This window comes from Panthera tigris, chromosome F3, assembly GCF_018350195.1.
Source record: "Panthera tigris isolate Pti1 chromosome F3, P.tigris_Pti1_mat1.1, whole genome shotgun sequence".
Classification (NCBI taxonomy): Eukaryota; Metazoa; Chordata; class Mammalia; order Carnivora; family Felidae; genus Panthera; species Panthera tigris.
The window spans coordinates 57,536,758-57,556,987 of NC_056678.1; the positions used below are offsets into that span (position 1 = coordinate 57,536,758).

Sequence of the window (20,230 nt, forward strand, 5' to 3'; positions counted from 1 at the left end):
AAGGTAGCTATAACTAGTAAATACAAAATATTCTTTCAATACATCACAGTAAAAAATGTCAGCTTATTTACAACGTGGATATTCATACTATAAATGTATACTATGTTATTTCACACACAAATGTCACATCTTGACACACTACCAGATGATATGTGAGTATGAGATTTTTATTAAGAGAAACCTTGAGAGGAAATTCAGTTAATTCCTCTTTTCTAAGTCAAGCAAGATCTAAGACCTGGTAAAACCTGTACCTAAGAATGAAACAGAAAATCCCAGGAGTCCTTGGTAGCTGCTTCTAATGCTTAATGAATTGTACCTCTTGCTAAGTGTCCTCCTGTAATAGCAATATCCCAGATGTTTTAAACCCTTCCCTCAGCAGAAATGCCAGCAGACAGAATGTGAGGAAGTCATCTGTTAAGTCCAGTCTCTACTTAAAAGAAACTTCTCTTGCCAGTTTTTTGGAGGAGCCTTATTTTCCAGTCTTTGCTGAAAACTAGATCTGTTTTGGGTTACAGATTTAAAACTTGATAAAATTCCACTGAGGGTAATTATAGTTTTAAACATTATCGTTTTAAGCATTTAAAAACTATCGGGCTATCGGTCTGTGAATTACACTAATATAGTAAAATAGTGACTAAATCAAATGTAAGTTTTACAAAAAAAAAATGCTAAGTATATCTAGAAATATTTCTAAATTTAAAAATATATACCGCCTAAACACATACAACCTAGATTACAAGTAGCAAATTTCTTCATGAACATAATTCCAATAAAACTATTATGAAAATATTGCAGAAAAATAGGAAGAATTAGCATTTCAAATAGTGTGTCTTTATAACAGTAATAATATATTTTGCTGAAAGACCAAACACCTTTTATTCATAATGTTTATGTGCCTAACTCCTAAAAGTCTGTTACTCCTTGAATATAATAGACATTTATTCTCTTTAAAAAAACCTTTTAAAATTTAATAGCCTAGAGAAATATCACTGGCCAATATTTTGACACTGGCACTAACTTCTTTGGGGATGAGCAGGATGAAGCAGGACACACACTTACTACACGGGGACACAAAACCCCTGCACTTTATCTCCCCAAGGTCAGATGGCTTAGTCGCGGCCTCAACGTGCTGGCCACTATTTTCTCTGATCAACGTGACCACAATGACCAAGCAGCCTTCTTGAAAAACTTCTCTCTCTTTTTTTTTAATTGTATATTCCATTTCTTACTCTTAACTCTTGGGCTTTGTATTTTTTTTTTAAAGACATTCCCCCTTCCCTGCCTATTCATACTATTAATTACACACTTTAAGTGAAAATGCCTTGTTTATTTCTCTGTACTCATGGTAGGATTTTTAAAAATTACACAGCTGCGTAACAGCTTTCAGCTATTGATAAAATACTTCTAAAAAAAAAAAATCTAGCCTTAAACCATTTGTCTGAGAAAAACAAGGGAAAAGAGATGAATCATTTGGAATGTGTGAAATACAATCTCTCGGATGAGTTTTTACAATAATTTCAAATTATAACCCATTTTATAAATTCTACAGCACAATATTTCTATAGATCACAGCTTTATGGGTTTAAAGCAGGGAGATTTCCTACATAATATGTGTCACTTGATTACCTTACAACATCTATATATTTACAATAAAGTTCACTGATTTTAAGTTGGGTGGCTAACGTATCTTCATTCCCCAAAGTTCCCTTGTGCTTCCTGGCGTCAGTCTCCAACCCCCACCCTCATTCTCCAGCAAACGCCCATCTCCCCCGTCCCTATATTTTTGCTTATTCTAGTATTTCATACAACTGAAATCATACAGTGGGCAGTCTTGTTTCTGGATGTTTTCACTTAGTATAATGCTTTTGAGATTCATTCATTCACTCATTCATTCATTCCACAGTTATTCTGTGTATCAGTAGTTCACTCCACTGTATGGATACCATCGTTTATCCATTTATCAGCTGGCGGATATTTGGGTTGCTTGAACTTTGGGCTGTTACGAATAAAGCTGCTGTTAATATCTGATTCCAAACCTATGTGAGCATCTATTTTCATTCCTCTTAAATACCCAGAAGTGAGACTGCTAGCTTTTATAGTACATTTATGTTCAACATTATAAGAAGAAACTTTCAAACTGTTTTCCAAAGTTGTTGTGCTATCGTTTGCGTTAGCCGTGCTGAGAGCTCCGATCAGTCCACAACTTCTTCAACACTTGATGCCATCAGAATTCACTTCAGTCACCCTCTTGAGAAAGAGGCTACTGTACTTTTGTTTAGCATTTCCCTAACAGCGAATGATGCTGAACACCTTTCAGGTGATCACTTGCCATTTGTATGTATCTTTTTTGGTGATGGGTCTGTTCAAATCTTTTGCTTTTTTTTATTGTACTGTTTGTCTTATTACTAGTTGTACAGATTCTTTCCTAATGTGGCTACAATTCATTTATCAAGTATAAATTCTGAAAGAGAGGCTTGCCTTTCAGTTTCTTAACAGCTGTAAAACATGGAAGTTTTGAATTTTGATGAAGTGTAAATGATCAACATTTTTCTTTTATGCTCATGCTTCTTGTGTCCTATGAAATCTTGGCTCAATCCAAGCTTTCCCCTATGTTTTCTCCTGTAAGTATTGTAGCTTTAGCTCTTATATTTATGTTCCATTTTGAGTTAATTTTTATATATGGAGTGAGGTAAGATTTGAGGTTCGTATTTTCCCAGTTTCTTAAACCCCAGACTTAATGCAAATAACAATTTGTTGATACTGATTAAACACAGTGTGAAATAAGAAGTCTTCTGTACTCATCCTATTTAAGCATCTCAACTTTGAATAATAAGCAATACTTACCTCCTCTCTTTTTAACTTTTTATTTCATAACAGTGAAAGATTCACTAGTGGCACACACACACAAAAAAAAAACGCTCAAGGAACTTCCATGCACCCTTCCTGCAGTCTCCTCTAATGCTAACATCTTACGCAATATCAAAACCAATACATTAACACTGGTAAAATTCAGAGTGTATTCAAACTTCACCAGTAATACATGCACCCATATGTGTGTGCATGCAATTCTACCAAATGTGTAACTTTGCAAACACACTACCACTATAAGCACTTAACTATACATCAGCACAAGCCTCCCTTGTGTTAACCCTTCTAGCCATACCTGTCCCTCCCCGCTCACTCACCCATCACCTTTGGCAACCACTAATCTATTCCCGATCTCTGTAACTGTGCTATTTCATGACTGTTACAAAAACAGAATCACGCAGTACACGTCTTTCTAAGATTGGCATTTTTCCACTCAACATATCTTCCTTGCAGTTCACTAGAGGTCTTGTGTCAATCAATGGCTCGGTCCTCTTTATCGCTGAGGAGTATTCCTGGTAAAGCTGTACCACAGTTTAACCATTCCCCCACTGGAGGACATTTGCGTAGTTTGCAATTTTGGGCTATTATAAATGAAGCTGGTTTTGGGGTGCCCGGGTGGCTCAGTTGGTTAAGCATCTGACCCAATTCCGGCTCAGGAAATGCTCCCAGGGTCATGAGATGGTGGGATAGAGCCCTGTGTTGGGCCCCACGCTGGGCATGGAGCCTGCTTAAGATTCTCTCTCTCTCTCTCTCTCTCTCTCTCTCTCTCTCTCTGCCCCTCCCCCGCTCATACGCACATGTGTTCTAACAAAACCAAAAAACGCTGCTTATGAAAATCCATGTACAATCTATATGTATCTTTAACTGCTTTACTTTCTGACATACATACTGCAAAGTGACACAGAATGAAATCTGTTTTTAGAAGATTAAATGTTCAATTAAAACAATACATGACCACAGTCAACAGGCTTACAGAGGGAGAGTGCCCAAATCCTGGCCAAAATAGGAGATGTTAGTAAGGATGTGAAAAAGTATGTACTTGTGCATGTAAGGGAGGAGGGAACAGAAAAGGGATGACGACAGGGTCCTTTGCAGAAGGGCAAACATTTAGTGTTATCATTCTCTACTGGATGGTTCTTTTGTTTTACATTTGTTATAGCACACAGACTAAACCCTAACCTATTTTCAAAGTTTGGGAATGTTTGATAACAACTCTGTATTGCTTTAAGGGAAGTTGATTTTGTTCTGTAAATAAGACCTTTTTTAGTTCCAATACGAACATTTTCCTTGATGATCACAACGCACTATAAATGCACGCGTATGTATCAGATTCTAAATTTATTTTAGGCCAACCATGCTACAATTTATAGAGAATTAGAGAAATAATTATTACTCAAATATGGTAACTATAAGTTTCTCTGATCATATTTGGGAGGTTTTGATGTATGTTGTATGACATGCTTTGGACAATGGCATTTAAACAAAAGACTGACACTTCCAGATGACATCAGCAGGGAGGAAGAGCATGCGAAGAAACCTTACCAACAACAGCTGAGGGCTAAGTCCAGCTGACTCCAATGTACGGCACATATCCTCAGTAGAGCTTTCTCCATGCAGACACTTCCAAAAAAAGAAGCTGCCTAGTAAAACAAAAGCAAAACGCATGAACCAACAGCTACTTACCATTTGGACTAACATTCTTCCTGAATTGCAATCTAGATCCCCAGAGAAGCAATACAGCACGAGAGAAGAGAAATGAATGGTTCGGTTTGTTGACTTTACAGCAGAAGGCAAATCATTCCATGTCGAGCACTGTCTCTTAGTATAAGTAATAATCAATAAAACTTTTATGACATAGTGCCTACATATCCAGAGCATCTTATATTAACTGAAAAACATACATTAAATTTTCTCATTAATTTACTTTTGAAACAAACTGAATCTCTGAGATGCTGTGAACTCCTCCCAGGCTTTCATCCAGAAGAGGCAGGTTTCAAAGAGCAGTTTATCATGCCACCTACCTAAAGCCACATACTCCTCTTCACTCATCTTTTTTATGTTGATCGCATCTTTCTCATATTCTAAATATTCCAGGAATGTTTTTACAGGCAACACACCATCCTTATCATCAGAGAATCGGACGGTAGTAGTTCTGGACTTTTCCTGTTTGTACTTCTCTAGTAATGCCTGGAGCTTATGCAGTTCTTTTTCATCAAGCCTCAGTAACACAGCCAAGTCCTTAAAAAACAGGAAAAAAAAAAGTCTTGAATAGACCATGACTCTTTCTCTGACTCTGCCAAAGGAGTCGACCCCATTATCTGAGGTGAAATTCAAGGCTATAAGCAAAAGACGGCTATAACGTACTCCGCTTAAAACTTTACTCTCAAATCATGAGTGGGGTGTTATTTAAATAAATTAATCTTGAAATACTACATATAACTAAAAGTACCATTTTTATATAATGTCTTGACAATATTCTCTTCTCAAATGTTCGGATTACACCTAATCGTATTAATGTATAATCAGAAAAAAATTACCAGAGTATCAACTACAACCCTTGTGATTCTAAGAAAACTAAAGGTCTGTTTGAAACAATATTTATTAAGCAGCAAAAACACAATAAAATAAAATACCGGAAACCAATCATCACTGTATTTACATGTATATCCTCTATGTAACTCTTAGGGACACAGGGATTGAAAAGTCACAGATAACATCCTGCCAGCCTTTCAAACTATTTTTATATCCCATATGTGCAAAAACATCTCCTGATACTATTATTTTTCTAAATTAGGAATAAGCATACACAAACACACACATACGTAAGAGACCATTTTGCCACAGCAAGCACAACTGTCTTCCCCCCATGCTACCTGATAAAACTGCGCTTGTTTAAGAATGCAGCTTTCTATTTATTAAGGCTGTTGTTTTTAAAAACAAGCAGTAAATTGCAAAGTGCACTGAACACACACCAGCAGTTCAATTCTATACTGAATTGATATGAGCTTATATGAACGATGTCCCACAGACAACAAAAATGATTTCAAATTTGAATTTTAGTTTTACATGTACAATACTGGCCATTCAGCCTAGAAAATGTATATTTTTGAAGGATCTAAAAGTCCACAGCAAAATATAATTTTTATAATTCTTAAAAAGTGCTTTAAAACTTAAAAAAAGAACAATCAGTTAAGAAACTGATTTCTTAAATTTTCTGAATCTTTTCTATTTACAGACTATACTGGGGCTATTAAGTGGAAATGAATTCTATAAGGGATTATTAATGACATATACTTCACTTTCTCTGGCAAAGTAGGAGAGTTTGGATCTTACAAAAAAATCAAGCACTTAAGAATCTATGAAACGTCTAGGCAATCCTACAGACATAATTAAATCAACCTGACCTTTTTGTTGTTTGAAAGATTTTATACTATTGCTGAAGTAGAAAGAAAAAAGATCCCCAAAAATGGCTTTGTCGTTTATAATGGCAATCACAGAAAATGATGAAGACTGTTAAAATGCTTTTATGAAATCCATCTATAATCCCAAAGATTAAAAAGATGTTAAGAATATGTAAGGGTTTCCAATAGAGAAAAATCTTCTTGTTTTTCTGTTTAAAAATTTTTTATTCACATACGTATATTTAAAATAAAAGGCTTCCACTTTAAACCTCAATTAAGTTTCAGATACACCTGGTAATTTTCTAAAAGCATTATCAGTGACTTGACAAATAACTAAAATCGCTTAATTTTCCTTTAGAGAGAGAAGTGGAAGACAAGAGGCTTTCAGGGCAAGCGACCTGTGCCCAGTCACACACGAATCTGAGGGGAAGACAGGACAATATTTCCCTCTGTTCCCTATTAAGAAATTTATTTATTTATTATTTACTTCCTTCCCTATTGATTTCTCTGTATGGAAAGTAACAATTTGTATACATGCCCCAGAAATGAGTAATACTGCACCGTAATGAAGATTACAAGGTGCTGCCATTTTTTAATGTTTTACAGAATAAAAACATAGAACAGTTACTATAATGAAACACTATGATGTAAGACAGAATTTTTTAAAGCATTATGTAGTATACAACAGAGCAACCTGTAGGAATGTGTTCACAAAACCACCACACAAAAACCAAACTCTTCTGTTTGGCAGAATCTTTTTTTTTAAATTTTCTTTAAAAGAAATTAAAATTTTCCTACTTTAGTAAACCAAATTTATTATAATTGGCAAATCTTGTCAAACTTATGTGGTACGAAGTAACCTTAAAAAAATGAGAAAAAAACAATACTTCTACGGTAGTAAAAATAGATTAATAATAAAATGTAATATCTTAGCATAAATAATATAAATTTAACATTAAGGCACAGAGAGCCAGCAGGGGGTCTGGTAAAGAAATACACCTTTATACTTCCTAAAAATTCTTAATTTTCTACTTTACTATCAATTAAAACATTAAAAATAATCCAAGAGATTATTTTGTATGATGAGGAGAATTACTTACATTATCTGAGAATGGTGTGTCTGAATGAAAATCAAGGGAATTTAACTGACTGACAGACTCATAAAGATGGAGTAGTTTCAGTTTATTGGCACAAAACTGTAGCAATCCTTCATCCACAGACTCCAGTTCTAAAAAGGTGGAGGGGAAAAATACATTAAAGAGATCTAGTTAGCCAACTCACAAAAGATTTTTCTCTCATTAACATTCATAGTCTTATATACTTCCCTGATGTTTTATTATTTTTTTAATTTAATTTTTTTATTTTTAAAAATTTATATCCAAATTGGTTATCATATAGTGCAACGATTTCAGGAGTAGATTCCTTAGTGCCCCTTCCCCACTTAGCCCATCCCCCCTCCCACAACCCCTCCAGTAACCCTCAGTTTGTTCTCCATATTTATGAGTCTCTTCTGTTTTGACCCCCTCCCCGTTTTTATATTATTTTTGTTTCCCTTCCCTTATGTTCATGTTTTGTCTCTTAAAGTGAAGTTTTGTCTCATGAGTGAAGTCATATGATTTTTGTCTTTCTCTAATTTCACTTAGCATAATACCCTCCAGTTCCATCCACATAGTTGCAAATGGCAAGATTTTATTCTTTTTGATTGCTGAGTAATACCCCAATTGTATATATACACCACATTTTCTTTATCCATTCATCCATTGATGGACATTTGGGCTCTTTCCATACTTTGGCTATTGTTGATAGTGCTGCTATAAACACGGGGGTGCATGTGTCCCTTCGAAACAGCACCCCTGTATCCTGTGGATAAGTGCCTAGTAGTGCAATTGCTGGGCCGTAGGGTCGTTCGACTTTTAGCTTTTTGAGGAACCTCCATACTGTTTTCCAGAGTGGCTGCACCAGCTGGCATTCCCAGCCTGATGTTTTATTCTATTAAATATTGAGGTACTTAATAAGCTACAAGTATATATTTTCCATCATGGAAAAATGTCCAAATTCTTAAATGAAATAAGGCAGACTAGTAGTGGGGGGAGGTGGGGAAAAAACAGAAAGAGCTATCTGAGTCTAATACTCAATTTTTACAACACTAAACCGAAAGCAGCCTTGAAGGTATCCTCCGTCAGCCCGGAGCTCACACGCTGCCTCCTGTGCCCACACACAGAGGACGGCCAGCAGGAAGCTGCCTGGCTCCCGTTACCATGGTGCCTGCTGCCAACTGTGACTGTGACAGGCCCACCCTCAAGGGAGGCAGAGACCACAGTGACATTCCCTATCCGTCCATCAGGCTTTTTGAAGAAAGTTTAATACCAGAGAAATACTCCTCTCTGTATAAAACATGCCTGCGTGGCAACTTACAAAAATTTTTAACCTTTTATTTATTTTTGAGAGACAGAGAGAGAGACAGACAGACAGACAGACTGCAAGTGGGGGAGGGGAAGAGAGAGAGGGAGACACAGAATCTGAAACAGGCTCCAGGCTCTGAGCAGTCAGCACAGAGCCCGACGCGGGGCTCGAACTCACAAACCGTGAGATCATGACCTGAGCCGAAGTCAGATGCTTAACTGACTAAGCCACCCAGGCGCCCCTCCTGCGTGGTAATTTAGATATAACCTAATATAAAACAACCATTATTTCAAAAGACAGACACTTTACCTCCAAGAGTTGTTATAGCCACAATAAAACTTATTAACATATTAAATAGGTAAAATTTTTAGGAATCCCAGTTCTGGGTAGAACTTGAAACCAGTGATGATTTTATAGAGCTCCAACAGTGGTGTTTGGTTTATTCTCACCTCAGTGCAAGATAAATTCTGATTTAATAAATTTTAAGATTTTGATAAAGCCTTGAGGGACAGGGGAGCTTCAGAAGCAAACCACGCTTTTTAACAGACATTTCCAACAAGTTGTATGCACTAAAGAAGTTCACTATCTTCCAAAAGGCAGCTTTAAATACGTGTGGAGAAAGCAAATCTCAAAATTAGGATGCTGAAAGTGTTGAAAGAGGATACTATGATTTGCTAATTAAACCACTTTACGTTGGCTTAAATATAAATATAAAGCTGGCTTTATAGAATTAACATGACAAGCAGAAAGTCACAACTAGATGAAGTCTGCAAATTGCACACTACAATTTAATTGATGTTAGGGATTCTGAATAAATTGAATTTTGCTGGCCTAGTTAGCTGGAGTACAGAGTTAAAATCCTACAGATAGAGATGTAATTATTTTTCAGACAAATTCTGAACAGCAAAAAACAAAACCAAACAAACAAAAACAGAACTAATAATTTACTCATAGTCTGATTTGGGAAGTCCTCAGTTGTTCCTGAGGGAAATGGATGAGAAAATGTGGATTCTATACACTAAAAGAATATTAATTCAAAGCATAAATTTTTTTATCATTTTTCCTGTCAAAACAAAATTAAAGAACTCTTCATCTGCAGAAACCGTTCTCCTCCATAAAGGTAAACAGAAGAAAATGCCAGCAAGAGAACCTGGCTGTTTTTTGCACACCACCAGCTCATCTCCTCCCCGTGCCAATGGCTTTCACATGTGTATAGCTGTGTCAGAATAATCACTTCTCGCCATCCTATGCTGGTGTCCTTCCCCCAGTAGAGAGATTTGAAAGAGAAATATTTTTTATATTCAGAGAAAGCTCAGAGGAAGATCAGCGCATATACTAAATAGGGAGTAAAAGTCTCCAAATACCATGTCTTATATGTATTATTTCCACGCTGAAGTAACATCATGGTATCTTTAACAGTAACAGCTTTCTATAATCAGAATTGTAAAATCTGAAGCGAGACCAGAACCTCCAATCAGTACAAACCCTATTACCTTGATTTTTTAAAGTGTCCATTAAAGTCTGAGTGATGTTTCTAAGGCAGGAAAATGGTAAACGTTCACTTGCCAAAATGCTTTCCAAAGCCTAGAAGAAAGATATTGAGCAATTGCAACAATTAAAAGGTAATTATTTTGTTTTTTAAGTTTTGTATTTATGCCTACACCTTCGTTGCCCCAAATTCCCAAGGGAAGCTCCATTGGTAAGATGTTTTAGCATACGTACCTGAGAATGAGGGTTGCATCATATGTAATAATCAATGAATTTCATCGCATACCCAATATGGTGGATGACAAAAAGTCCGGACTCAGAATGAGACAACTAGAAGGCAACCGGTGTTTAACAGAACGGCCAAGACAAACAGAAACCGAGACAAAGCCATTCACCAGTAAGAAGAGTGTAAGTCTATACCCCATGGGCATAAATGAAAAGCAGAGGCTGTTGCTGATGTGCCAATAACAAAATCTGACAAGAACTTAATTACTGCTTAATGACTGCATTTGAGCACGGCCAGGTCAACCTACAGGCCATGGGAGATATATATGGTGCCACCTCACCCCAGCTACCTCTCCTGCCCTCCCCCAGTAGATGCTCTAGAGCCTTCACCATAGTTCCAAAATCTCCCTTTATGCCTAAAGAAGCAACCATCAGAATCACCAATGGGTAGACACAGCGGCTGAAGCTCATACTTACCCTTTCATACTACCACGTTAAATTGGCTTTTTTATCGATGAGATTAAATAGTTTCAAAGGCAGGCTGAGAAGATGGCATGAGACAAAAATGGTACCACAACCCCTTCTATGTGTGTGTGGGAAAGAAATGGGCTCAGAGGGTGGCTCAAGAGGTTGGTCAAGCCCATGATGTAGTCGCCTCACTACATGGTGGATATAAAGAAAGTGACTTTTGAGAAAGGTAACACCCAAGAAAATGTAACCGCCTGTGTTCTGGTATTTATTACACAGAGGGGCAGCTGGCTGCCTATTTGTTCAGTCTTCTCAAGCCTAACCTGGTTTCCTTTCCCCCCTTAGTGTTGAAAACAATACACAACTTTTACTATCAGCTTTTCCAGCATTTTTAATAAAATTCATAGTTTCACGCACAATTCAGTAGTGTAGTAATTTTTAAAAAGGCCAAGATGACAGTCTGTAATATGCTAAAGTTCCCAGTTTTGTTGTTCCAGGATGTAAGAGAAAAGACAGTATCAAAATGAGAAGCCTTGTTTGGGTGAGAGCCCTCCCTTTCTACAGATTCTCTGAACTACCTCTCCTGGGTGCCCGCCTTGTCAGAGGAACGTCAGCTTTCATAACCAAGACTCTGCCCTGAGGAACATGAGAGCTAATTAGCCCTGTCAGAATGGAAACTGGATGAAAAGTCACAGGGACTTGCCTATTTTACAATAAAACAAGAAGAAGTGTCTCAACAAAATGACTACCACAGTAAGAGGGGATAAGAAATCAGTATTCACTAAATTCTCCCACACATCGGCATTACTTTAGTTGCTGTGGATTATGAAACAGACATCTTTGGTGAAGAACCTACTTGAAGGGGCTTAAACGAGGTAAAAAGGAAAAAAAACTGGTGAGCTATAACCCATGTACATCAAGTAATTAGAAAACAAGGAGCCATTAGCTATTCGGTTCTGATTTAAAAGCAGACTAGGAGTTCAGAGATGTCCACGGGGATTGAAGCGTCGTGTAAGAACTCAGACAGCCAAAACTCAAACAGCATTATGAGGGTTTTGATAAGAGGGTGCGAGGACAGGAATCACAGTGAATCGTCACAGCAGAATCCCAAACCTGGCAAAACTCAAGAAGTCTGACAAGGGCCTCTGACACAGCACACGTGAGAACGCGAACTAGCAGCACAAGGACTTCGAGAAGCAATTTTTCATCAACTCGTACAGCTAGCGTAGCTCATGCCCTACAATTCCCCTCTTAGGTATAAAACTCAGGAGAAACTCTTGCACACTGGGCACCAGGAAACAAAGATACAGTATCCTAGTACAAGGATAATCACAGTATCACGGTAATGGCAAAAAAACAAAACACCGGCAACAACCTAAATGCCCACTGACAGGAGGCGAGTGAAGAAAGTAGAGTCACAGGGTGGAATCCATACAGTACGTGAGCACATGCAGTACATCCATCAACTGTAGAGAAACGAAATTCCGAACACTGGTCACATTAGGGAGGGGGAGGGGACTGAGGCTCCCACAGGAGGCTCGTCAGAGTTCCTGGTAACATTCTATTTCCTCAGGGGGCTGGTCATACATAAGTGTTTATTATTATTCTTTAACCTGAATAGATGCTATGTATAGATATGTGCGTCTATGTTTAAAACATGCATACGTGTGTATGGTGGTATTGCTTAATTTTTAAAAGAAAAAGAAGGAGAAAGAGAGACAACACAACTTCCATATATGAATATAAAAAGGTTGCATGAATAAAAACATGAAAAGGAAGACGTTAACCTGTCATGTTTGGAGGGAAAGAGGAAAACAAAGGCTTTCTTAAGAGAAATAGGTTACAGCCACTCGTCAGGAAAATTCACATGCATACTTACTTGTTTCTTCGTTGCAGGATACTTAATATCAAGAAGTAGTCCCTTTATTTCTGTTTCAACCAAATCTACAAAGAGAAAATTAACCAAACTAAATTTTTCACTATTATTACAAGGTAAACTTTATGTGGAAAGAAAAATGCATATATCTGTAACTATCAGTCAGTCTAAAGGACTTCTGGTTTCTCTCACATTGTTACTTTACATGAATGTTAGTATCTCCCAGGTGGCAAGCTTCATCTTTACAGAGCAATTCCAATAAAATATATGCAGGATTACTTGCAGCTCACCTTATTTTAAGGAATTGCAACTGCTCAGAGATGAATCTTTTTTTTGAGAGAGAGAGAGCACAAGTGAGCACACAACAGTAGGGGAGGGGCAGAGGGAGAGGGAGAGAGAAACTCAAGGAGGCTCCACGACCAGCGCAGAGGCCGACCCAGGGCTCCATCCCACGACCCTGAGATCATGACCGGAGCTGAAATCAAGAGTCAGACTCTTACCCAACAGAGCCACCCAGGCGCCCCTGAACTATTTCGATGGCTCCATTTATAATGTGCTATTAATTTAGAAAATGATGAAAGAGCATGCTTTGTTATTTTGACTAAAGGACACCCACCGAGATTGGGAGGTTTTGTTTTCAGCAGGGTCGCCAGTTTCTTCACTAGGTGCATGTCCTTGGCTCGCTCACACTTCTTGTCGCTAAAACAATAAACACAACAAATTCTTACAGAACATGAAATCGCTTTCCTTCTAAGTCTGGCACACTCCAAGTCTCTTTTCCTTTATATTCTTCCTATTTAACTTTAAAGATCTCTGTCTAGGGGCGCCTGGGTGCTTCAGTTGGTTGGGCGACCGACTCCAGCTCAGGTCATGATTTCGCGGTCCGTGAGTTCGAGCCCCACGTCGGGCTCTGTGCTGACAGCTCGGAGCCCGGAGCCTGCTTTGGATTCTGTGTCTCCCCCTCTCTCTACCTCTCCCCTGCTCACGCTCTGCTTCTCTCTGTCTCTCAATAATAAATAAACGTTAAAAAAAATAAAGATCTCTGTCTAATGAGAAAAAAACAGCAACAACAAAACAATAACTACAGAACCAAGAGCAAAACACAGGATGGAAAAGCTAGCAGAGGGATACCTGATAGATCTTACCTCAGTGCCAAATGGAAAGGAACGTTTACTGTTTTCACACTTCCAGACACTGGATCAACAAGACAGATCTGGTAAGTCTGTGGCTGCCAGCTCTGACTGGTAACATTATTTAAGCCCATTATTTTATAGCCAGGATACAGAAGCCTGAGGAAATCACATACCAATACGGTAAGAATATTAGAGAAAGGAGAAATGCCAGAAGTGCTTATATTATAGCTAGGGACCCCTACGTTAGTCTCGATTTGGGGGCACCACTAAGTAAAATAAACACTAACTGATACCAAAAACACAAGTAAAGCAGAGGTGACTGGTAAAATGACGCCTTGTTAAAATGTGTTAGAAAAATTAAGCGACAGGCCTATGGCAAACAAAGCATTCACCTCACTTAACATCATCACCATGGGAATCTGAAGGAATCTCTCCTTTTGAGCCCCCACAGCATAAGTAAGGGATGGGGGCAAATGGCAACACCACAGGTCACTTTATTAAATTCAGTAGCATATCATGGCCTTTTCATTAAGATTTTTTGTTGTTGTTATTAAATACTTAATCCTTAATTATATACCAGGCACTCACAGGGAAAAACCATAATAGAGAACACTGCAATCCTCAAACGACTTGCAATCTAATAAGCAGCTTTAATAAAAGCTTTACTTGAACAAAAGCATTCCTTTTTGTAACCAGGAAAATGACGGGGTCTGCGGCTTACCTGCAGTGCTTTCCCACGTTGAAGGCTCCTACCCTAGGCCCCTGCTGTGTGCCCCACACTTCCAAGATTCCCCTTCTGGGTGCGTAGATCACAAGGAACTGAGCTACACGACTTGGACCCTGAGTATTTCCAAAGGGGGAAAAATCCGCCTTTTCTGGTACCCTTTCGTGGAGGTCCTCTACGATTTGCATCCAACCGATCTGTGCATCTCGATACCCTTTGAGACAGAGGAAAAGGGCAGCTCATTAGGTTAATGAATCTAGGTTCAACCATAGCTTTCTGATGCACTCTGGGATATTTTAGCCAGGGGTTTAAGAAGAGCTATAAAAGCACATTACCTTTTTATTATGAAATGGCTTCAACAGAAAAGATAATAATAATTGTAACAAATACTGACTCAATCACCAAGTCATACTAAATCCAGAATTTTGTTAAATTTGCTTCCGATCACTTTTTTTCTTTAAAAAGAAAACAGCTGTCATTAAGGCTTCATGAGTCCCTTCCCTGATCCTATTCTCTCCCCTCCTTCTCTTTAAAAAATTCTTTCCCTTTAAAAACTCTGGGGGAGGTTACCAGGCTTGGATTTGAATAAAAGTCCCATTAAAATGTAAGAAAAAGATCAACTTGATCTTGTGCTTTTCAAGTCCTGTGGTGCTATGCAGACGGGGGGGGGGGGGGGGGGGGGGGCGGAATGTGGTGCCAGGTGGCAGCAGGAAGCCCCTGCCTCTGAGAAGAGGCAGCCGACACAGTCTTCCATCTCAGGGGGGCCCCTTCCACCGGCCACAGGCCCCTCTCTTCCAAATATGGGGGAACAGCACCAGCCGCAGAAGGGAAGGCCACAATGCCTCCAACAACATCGCTGTAGTGGATGTGGGCCCGCTGGGACACCTATGTCTTCTATATTCCGGAAAAGTCTTGCTGAGAACCACCCCTGATGTTATTTCAGAAGACAGACACTAAGAAGAAATGATGTGTCTGCGGCACTGAAACCTACCTCTATAGACACTTAAACATGTAACAGGTAAACACTGCAGGAATTCTCTGGCAAGAAGGTGATACTGGTCTCCATCTGTCCAGAGGACTTGAATCTCCTCAAATCCATTTTTCCTCGCATTGCTAAGCAGAGACCACATTGCATCACAGCTGGGACTTCCTACCATATTACTGACATATTACTATTCCAAGGATTCCAAAACAATGCATTCTCCCCTTCTTCCTTGGTCAAAGAGATTTTACCTTTCTCAGGCTGACAATGTGCCTAGATATTTTCAAGTCTCCCTTATAGTTAGGTATGACTATGTGACTAAGTCCTGACTAATGCACTGTGGAAAGAGCTTGGCAGGGAATCATCTTCAAAGCGGACTGGCTCAGTTGGAAGTTCTTCCTCTTCCTTTCTTCCTTCATGGAACTCAGACAAGAAGACTGGAGCTCCGGTAGTCATTTGAACCATGAAATAACCTTGAGTAGGGAAGCTACATAAAAGGCGACTGGGCTCCTGAGGTTGTCATGGGCATATCATTACAATCCCGAACTTGAGTCGTTTATTAGCAACTAACTACAACTCCTAACTGACATTTTACCAAGAAACTGACCCCAGCATATGGATATGGAAGTCAGATAAGCAAAAATTATTTTGCCGTCTTTAGTTTGAAAGACTTAGCATTCTAGATTTGAAGAGAACATTTGACTTAAGCGTGACCTTGTGAAGTGGAATGAATATAACAGGAGCAAGAAACTGACTTGAGGAATTTGACAAGGACAGAATTGAAAAGGGCATAAGGAAGAAATTAAAAGCGTATAAACTGATCAAACTTAAAGTTAACAGACCAACTGGACTGGATCAAGTGTGGCTGATGGGAGTTCTTGTTAAAAAAAAAAAAAAAGAAAGCAAGCAAGCATACGCGTAATGCATTAAGCAGTGTTGTTAATTAGAAGCTGAAGGATGAGAATACTGCTCAACTATAGGGGTAAAAAGCAAATTAACTTTTTTCTAGATTTTTATAAGGAAGTACCTTTCCACATGCGTATTGCAATTCCTCTAGCTACATCCAATAAAATAACTCTGCCAAAATCATCCGTTACTGCTGCCAGCGTGTTACATGGAGACAGACATATACTTTCACCATGGCGTCTAGAATCTGGAAGTCCAAATCTGATATTTAAAAGAAAATAAAAAGCTCAAATCAAATTCCAATCTAGAAAAAGTTAACAGAATAATGAAATGTGTAAATAAAATAGGCAAAATCTGCTTTTAGGTAAAGAAATATAAACTTTGCACGGATTCATGGTGAATTTATTAACTAATCGTACCAGACATTTTGCAACACAAAATGCATAAGAAGAAGTTTCTTCCATTATAAAATAAAAACAGGTAAGTTTTATTTCATAGATTTTCCACCTAAGTATCCATAATCTTATATTTTTTGAGAATATCAAGTATAACTATCTTTTCTTGATGAAGTGTTATATCAGAGGAAACAGTACCCTCATGACCAATTTTAGAATACTACGCTTCTATACAAGCATATTTCATCTGTCCTAAGTTCATTTTTTTTAAATATTTATTTTGAGAGAGAGCATACAAACTTCAAGCAGGGAAGGGGGAGGGGGACAGGGAGAGAGAGAGAGGTGGGGGAGAGAGAGAGAGAGAGGTGGGGGAGAGAGAGAGAGAGAGGTGGGGGAGAGAGAGAGAGAGAGAGAGAGAGGTGGGGGAGAGAGAGAGAGAGAGAGGTGGGGGAGAGAGAGAGAGAGGTGGGGGAGAGAGAGAGAGAGGTGGGGGAGAGGGGGAGAGAGGGAGAGAGAGAGAGAGAGAGAGAGAGAGAGAGAGAGAGAATGAATCCCAAGCAGGTCTCAATCTGTCAGCATAGAGTCCCATGAGGGGCTTGAACTCACGAACCGTGAGATCATGACCTGGGCTAAAATCAAGAGCTGGACGCTTAACCGACTGAGCCATCCAGGTGCCCCTTAAGTTTGTATTTCTAACCTCTACTTTCTGCTAGATATCATAACCTACTGGCACCAACAAATCTGCCTGAAGAACTCTCCCTCTTCTAAATAACTATATTATTATTATTTTTTTTTAATGTTTATTTTTGAGGAGAGAGAAACAGAGCACAAACAGGTGAGGGGCAGAGAGAGAGAGGGAGACACAGAATCGGAAGCAGGCTCCAGGCTCTGAGCTGTCAGCACCAAGCCCAATGCAGGGTTCGAACTCACAAGCTGTGAGGTCATGATCTGAGCTGAAGTCAGATGCTCAACCACCTAAGCCACTCAGGTGCCCCTAAATAATTACCTTTAAACTGTTCTTGGTCTATAACCAATCTTACTAGAACTGCAAGATAAAAGTAAAGAGGTACTACAAAAGGACCAAGTGCACTCACTTTGAGAAAAGCCCCTGAGACAAAGTGTCTAAATTCTGTTACATCTGTGGGCAGGCAGAGGGCAGCTTGGCTTACTTCTTGATAATCTTAAGTGAATTTAGAAAATGTGAGGTGTTACAGTATTTTAAAATAATATGAAACAACCTTAGAGTATAATCTTCAATAAATTTTAATAACAGTTCGTTGTATCTCTTTAGTTAAAGAATATCTACAAGGGGGGGGCGGTGAATTCTGTTTCCCTTCATGGTAGTATTTTATATTAGGTAACACAAACGATTTAAAAACAAAATCAAGCAAAAATCACGCCCTCTCCCTGCACAATCTGACAAATACACTATCCTACAGCACCAGTGAAGGCAACAAAAAAGGACAAGCCTGCATTCCTCAGAGTGCCTGAATGCACAGACTCCTCGTTTTTGTTTTTTTTAAAGAAGTTACTAAGCACTTTTTAAGTTTACACAGTTGATTGACAAACTAAACTTTCTTTAAAAAACTGTAACCACTATCTGGGATGCCTGGGTGGCTCAGGTGGTTGAGCATCTGACTCTTGATTTCAACTCAGATCATGATCTCACAGTTTGTGGGATCGAGCCCCATGTTAAGCTCCACACTGCCGGCACAGACGCGCTGCTCTCTCTCTCTCTCTCTCTCTGTCCCTCCCCCATGCAGGCATGCTCTCTCTCTCTCTCTCAAATAAATAAATAAACCTAACAAAAAACTCAACAGCTATCACAGAACTAATTTTCCTAAAACTTAAGCTAAGGTTCTAGGTGTTTGCAAGAAAGCACACTCCACAAACACACACTGAGCGCCTACTGTATGACAGGGAGACAGCTGTGGACAAAACACACGACAATCACCTTCCTCGTGGAGTTTATATTCCGACAGAAAAAGTCTCACATTAACGACTTTCAGAAGCTCCACAAACTCACGAGATCAACAAATCAACCAAACTCATAGAAAGACCATCATGGTGCCTGGGCGGCTCAGTCGGTTAAACACCCGACTTCGGCTCAGGCGACGATCTCATGGTTTGTGAGTTCGAGCTCCGCATCGGGCTCTGTGCTGACAGCTCGGAGCCTGGAGCCTGCTTCGGATTCTGTGTCTCCCTCTCCCTCTGCCCCTGCCCATGCTCTCTCCCTTTCTCTCTCAAAAATAAATAAAACATAAAAAAAAAAAATTTTTTAAAGGCCATGCATTTCACGGTACATTTTCACAAACACACAACGGGAGACGAGCACGGCCAACTTGCCTTACAGCTAACGGGGCAGCGGGCTCCACCTTCGGCTTCTGCTTCGGCACCACCTCTTCCTCGTGCTTACTTTTCCAACCGAGCCAACCACTGACCGGAAAGAGAATTTAGAATAAAACCAGGGCTTCCAACGTTCTAATGTGCAGATTATCAAAACAGATGTGAAAACCAAGCGAGATACAAATTAGATCATCTTGCAGTCAAGCGTTCCGTAATTACCTGGCAGCGTTAAATAAGGCCGAAGTGAGCTTACTTGCAACAGCCAGGGCAACATGAGATAATAATGGTTGCGTGCTTCCCTGAAAAACAAGACATTTGAAAGAGAACAGGGAATAGCTGACAACCAAAATATACTTTCTAAACAAGGCTTACTTTTAAAGAGTTTGAAAGGCTGTAAAGCCTGGACCATCAAAAATAGCATCTTTCAGAGAGGGCAATAAACATGATTTTAGGAAGTAGGAATATAATCAGAAGTTTTAACTCTACAGTTTAAAAGTAAAATCACCAGCAGTCCATTTTATCTTCAGGATTAGCCTCCTTAAACTGTAATTTAATTTAAAAAGTTTAACTAGGACGTTAACATGGCATTATTCTAGCAAGGCTGTGGATCTCCTGTCTACCCACAACTGGCTCCCGTCCCTCTTTTTTTTTTTTTTTTTTTAATGTATATTTTTATTAAAGTAAAAAGATAGTTTGGACAATTCTAAGAAGGCTGTTTTATAAGCGAGAAATAAGAGCCACCAAGTCCAGCACCTAACTTTCCCCTATTTTTAGGAACCAATTTTCACCACTTCTATCTGCCACAGCGGGTAACTTTACAATTCCTGATTTACTGCAGTCTCTGGTGGGCTAGAAGTAACCCTGAGACGCTGATTAGTGCACCAGTGTTTAAAGACAAATCAACCATTCAGGAAGTTGGGGGAGCTGAAATGGAGAAATGTGTTGGTTTTACGCTGACTTTAGTACCTTTTCAGTTCACCTAAAGAATCTAGAAGGAAGTCAGTGGGGACTAATT

At 39.0% G+C, this 20,230-nt stretch overlaps 1 protein-coding gene across 5 annotated transcripts in view; it reads right to left on the reverse strand.

Moving 5' to 3' along the window:
• The window catches only part of RAB3GAP2 (RAB3 GTPase activating non-catalytic protein subunit 2), a 107,630-nt gene that overhangs the window by 27,754 nt on the left and 59,646 nt on the right, over nt 1-20,230 (reverse strand). For all 5 annotated transcript variants that reach the window (XR_006214183.1, XM_042976793.1, XM_042976792.1 and 2 more), the window contains exons 11-21: nt 19,435-19,514; nt 19,216-19,305; nt 16,596-16,735; nt 14,584-14,800; nt 13,875-14,018; nt 13,346-13,428; nt 12,733-12,797; nt 10,166-10,256; nt 7,370-7,497; nt 4,890-5,106; nt 4,411-4,508 (exon numbers count right to left, since the gene is read on the reverse strand). Coding sequence is in view for 4 of the 5 variants with exons in the window: in XM_042976793.1 (XP_042832727.1) it covers nt 4,411-4,508; nt 4,890-5,106; nt 7,370-7,497; nt 10,166-10,256; nt 12,733-12,797; nt 13,346-13,428; nt 13,875-14,018; nt 14,584-14,800; nt 16,596-16,735; nt 19,216-19,305; nt 19,435-19,514 (1,353 nt within the window). In the remaining variant the exon portion in view is untranslated. The remainder of the gene's footprint in view (nt 1-4,410; nt 4,509-4,889; nt 5,107-7,369; nt 7,498-10,165; nt 10,257-12,732; nt 12,798-13,345; nt 13,429-13,874; nt 14,019-14,583; nt 14,801-16,595; nt 16,736-19,215; nt 19,306-19,434; nt 19,515-20,230) is intronic.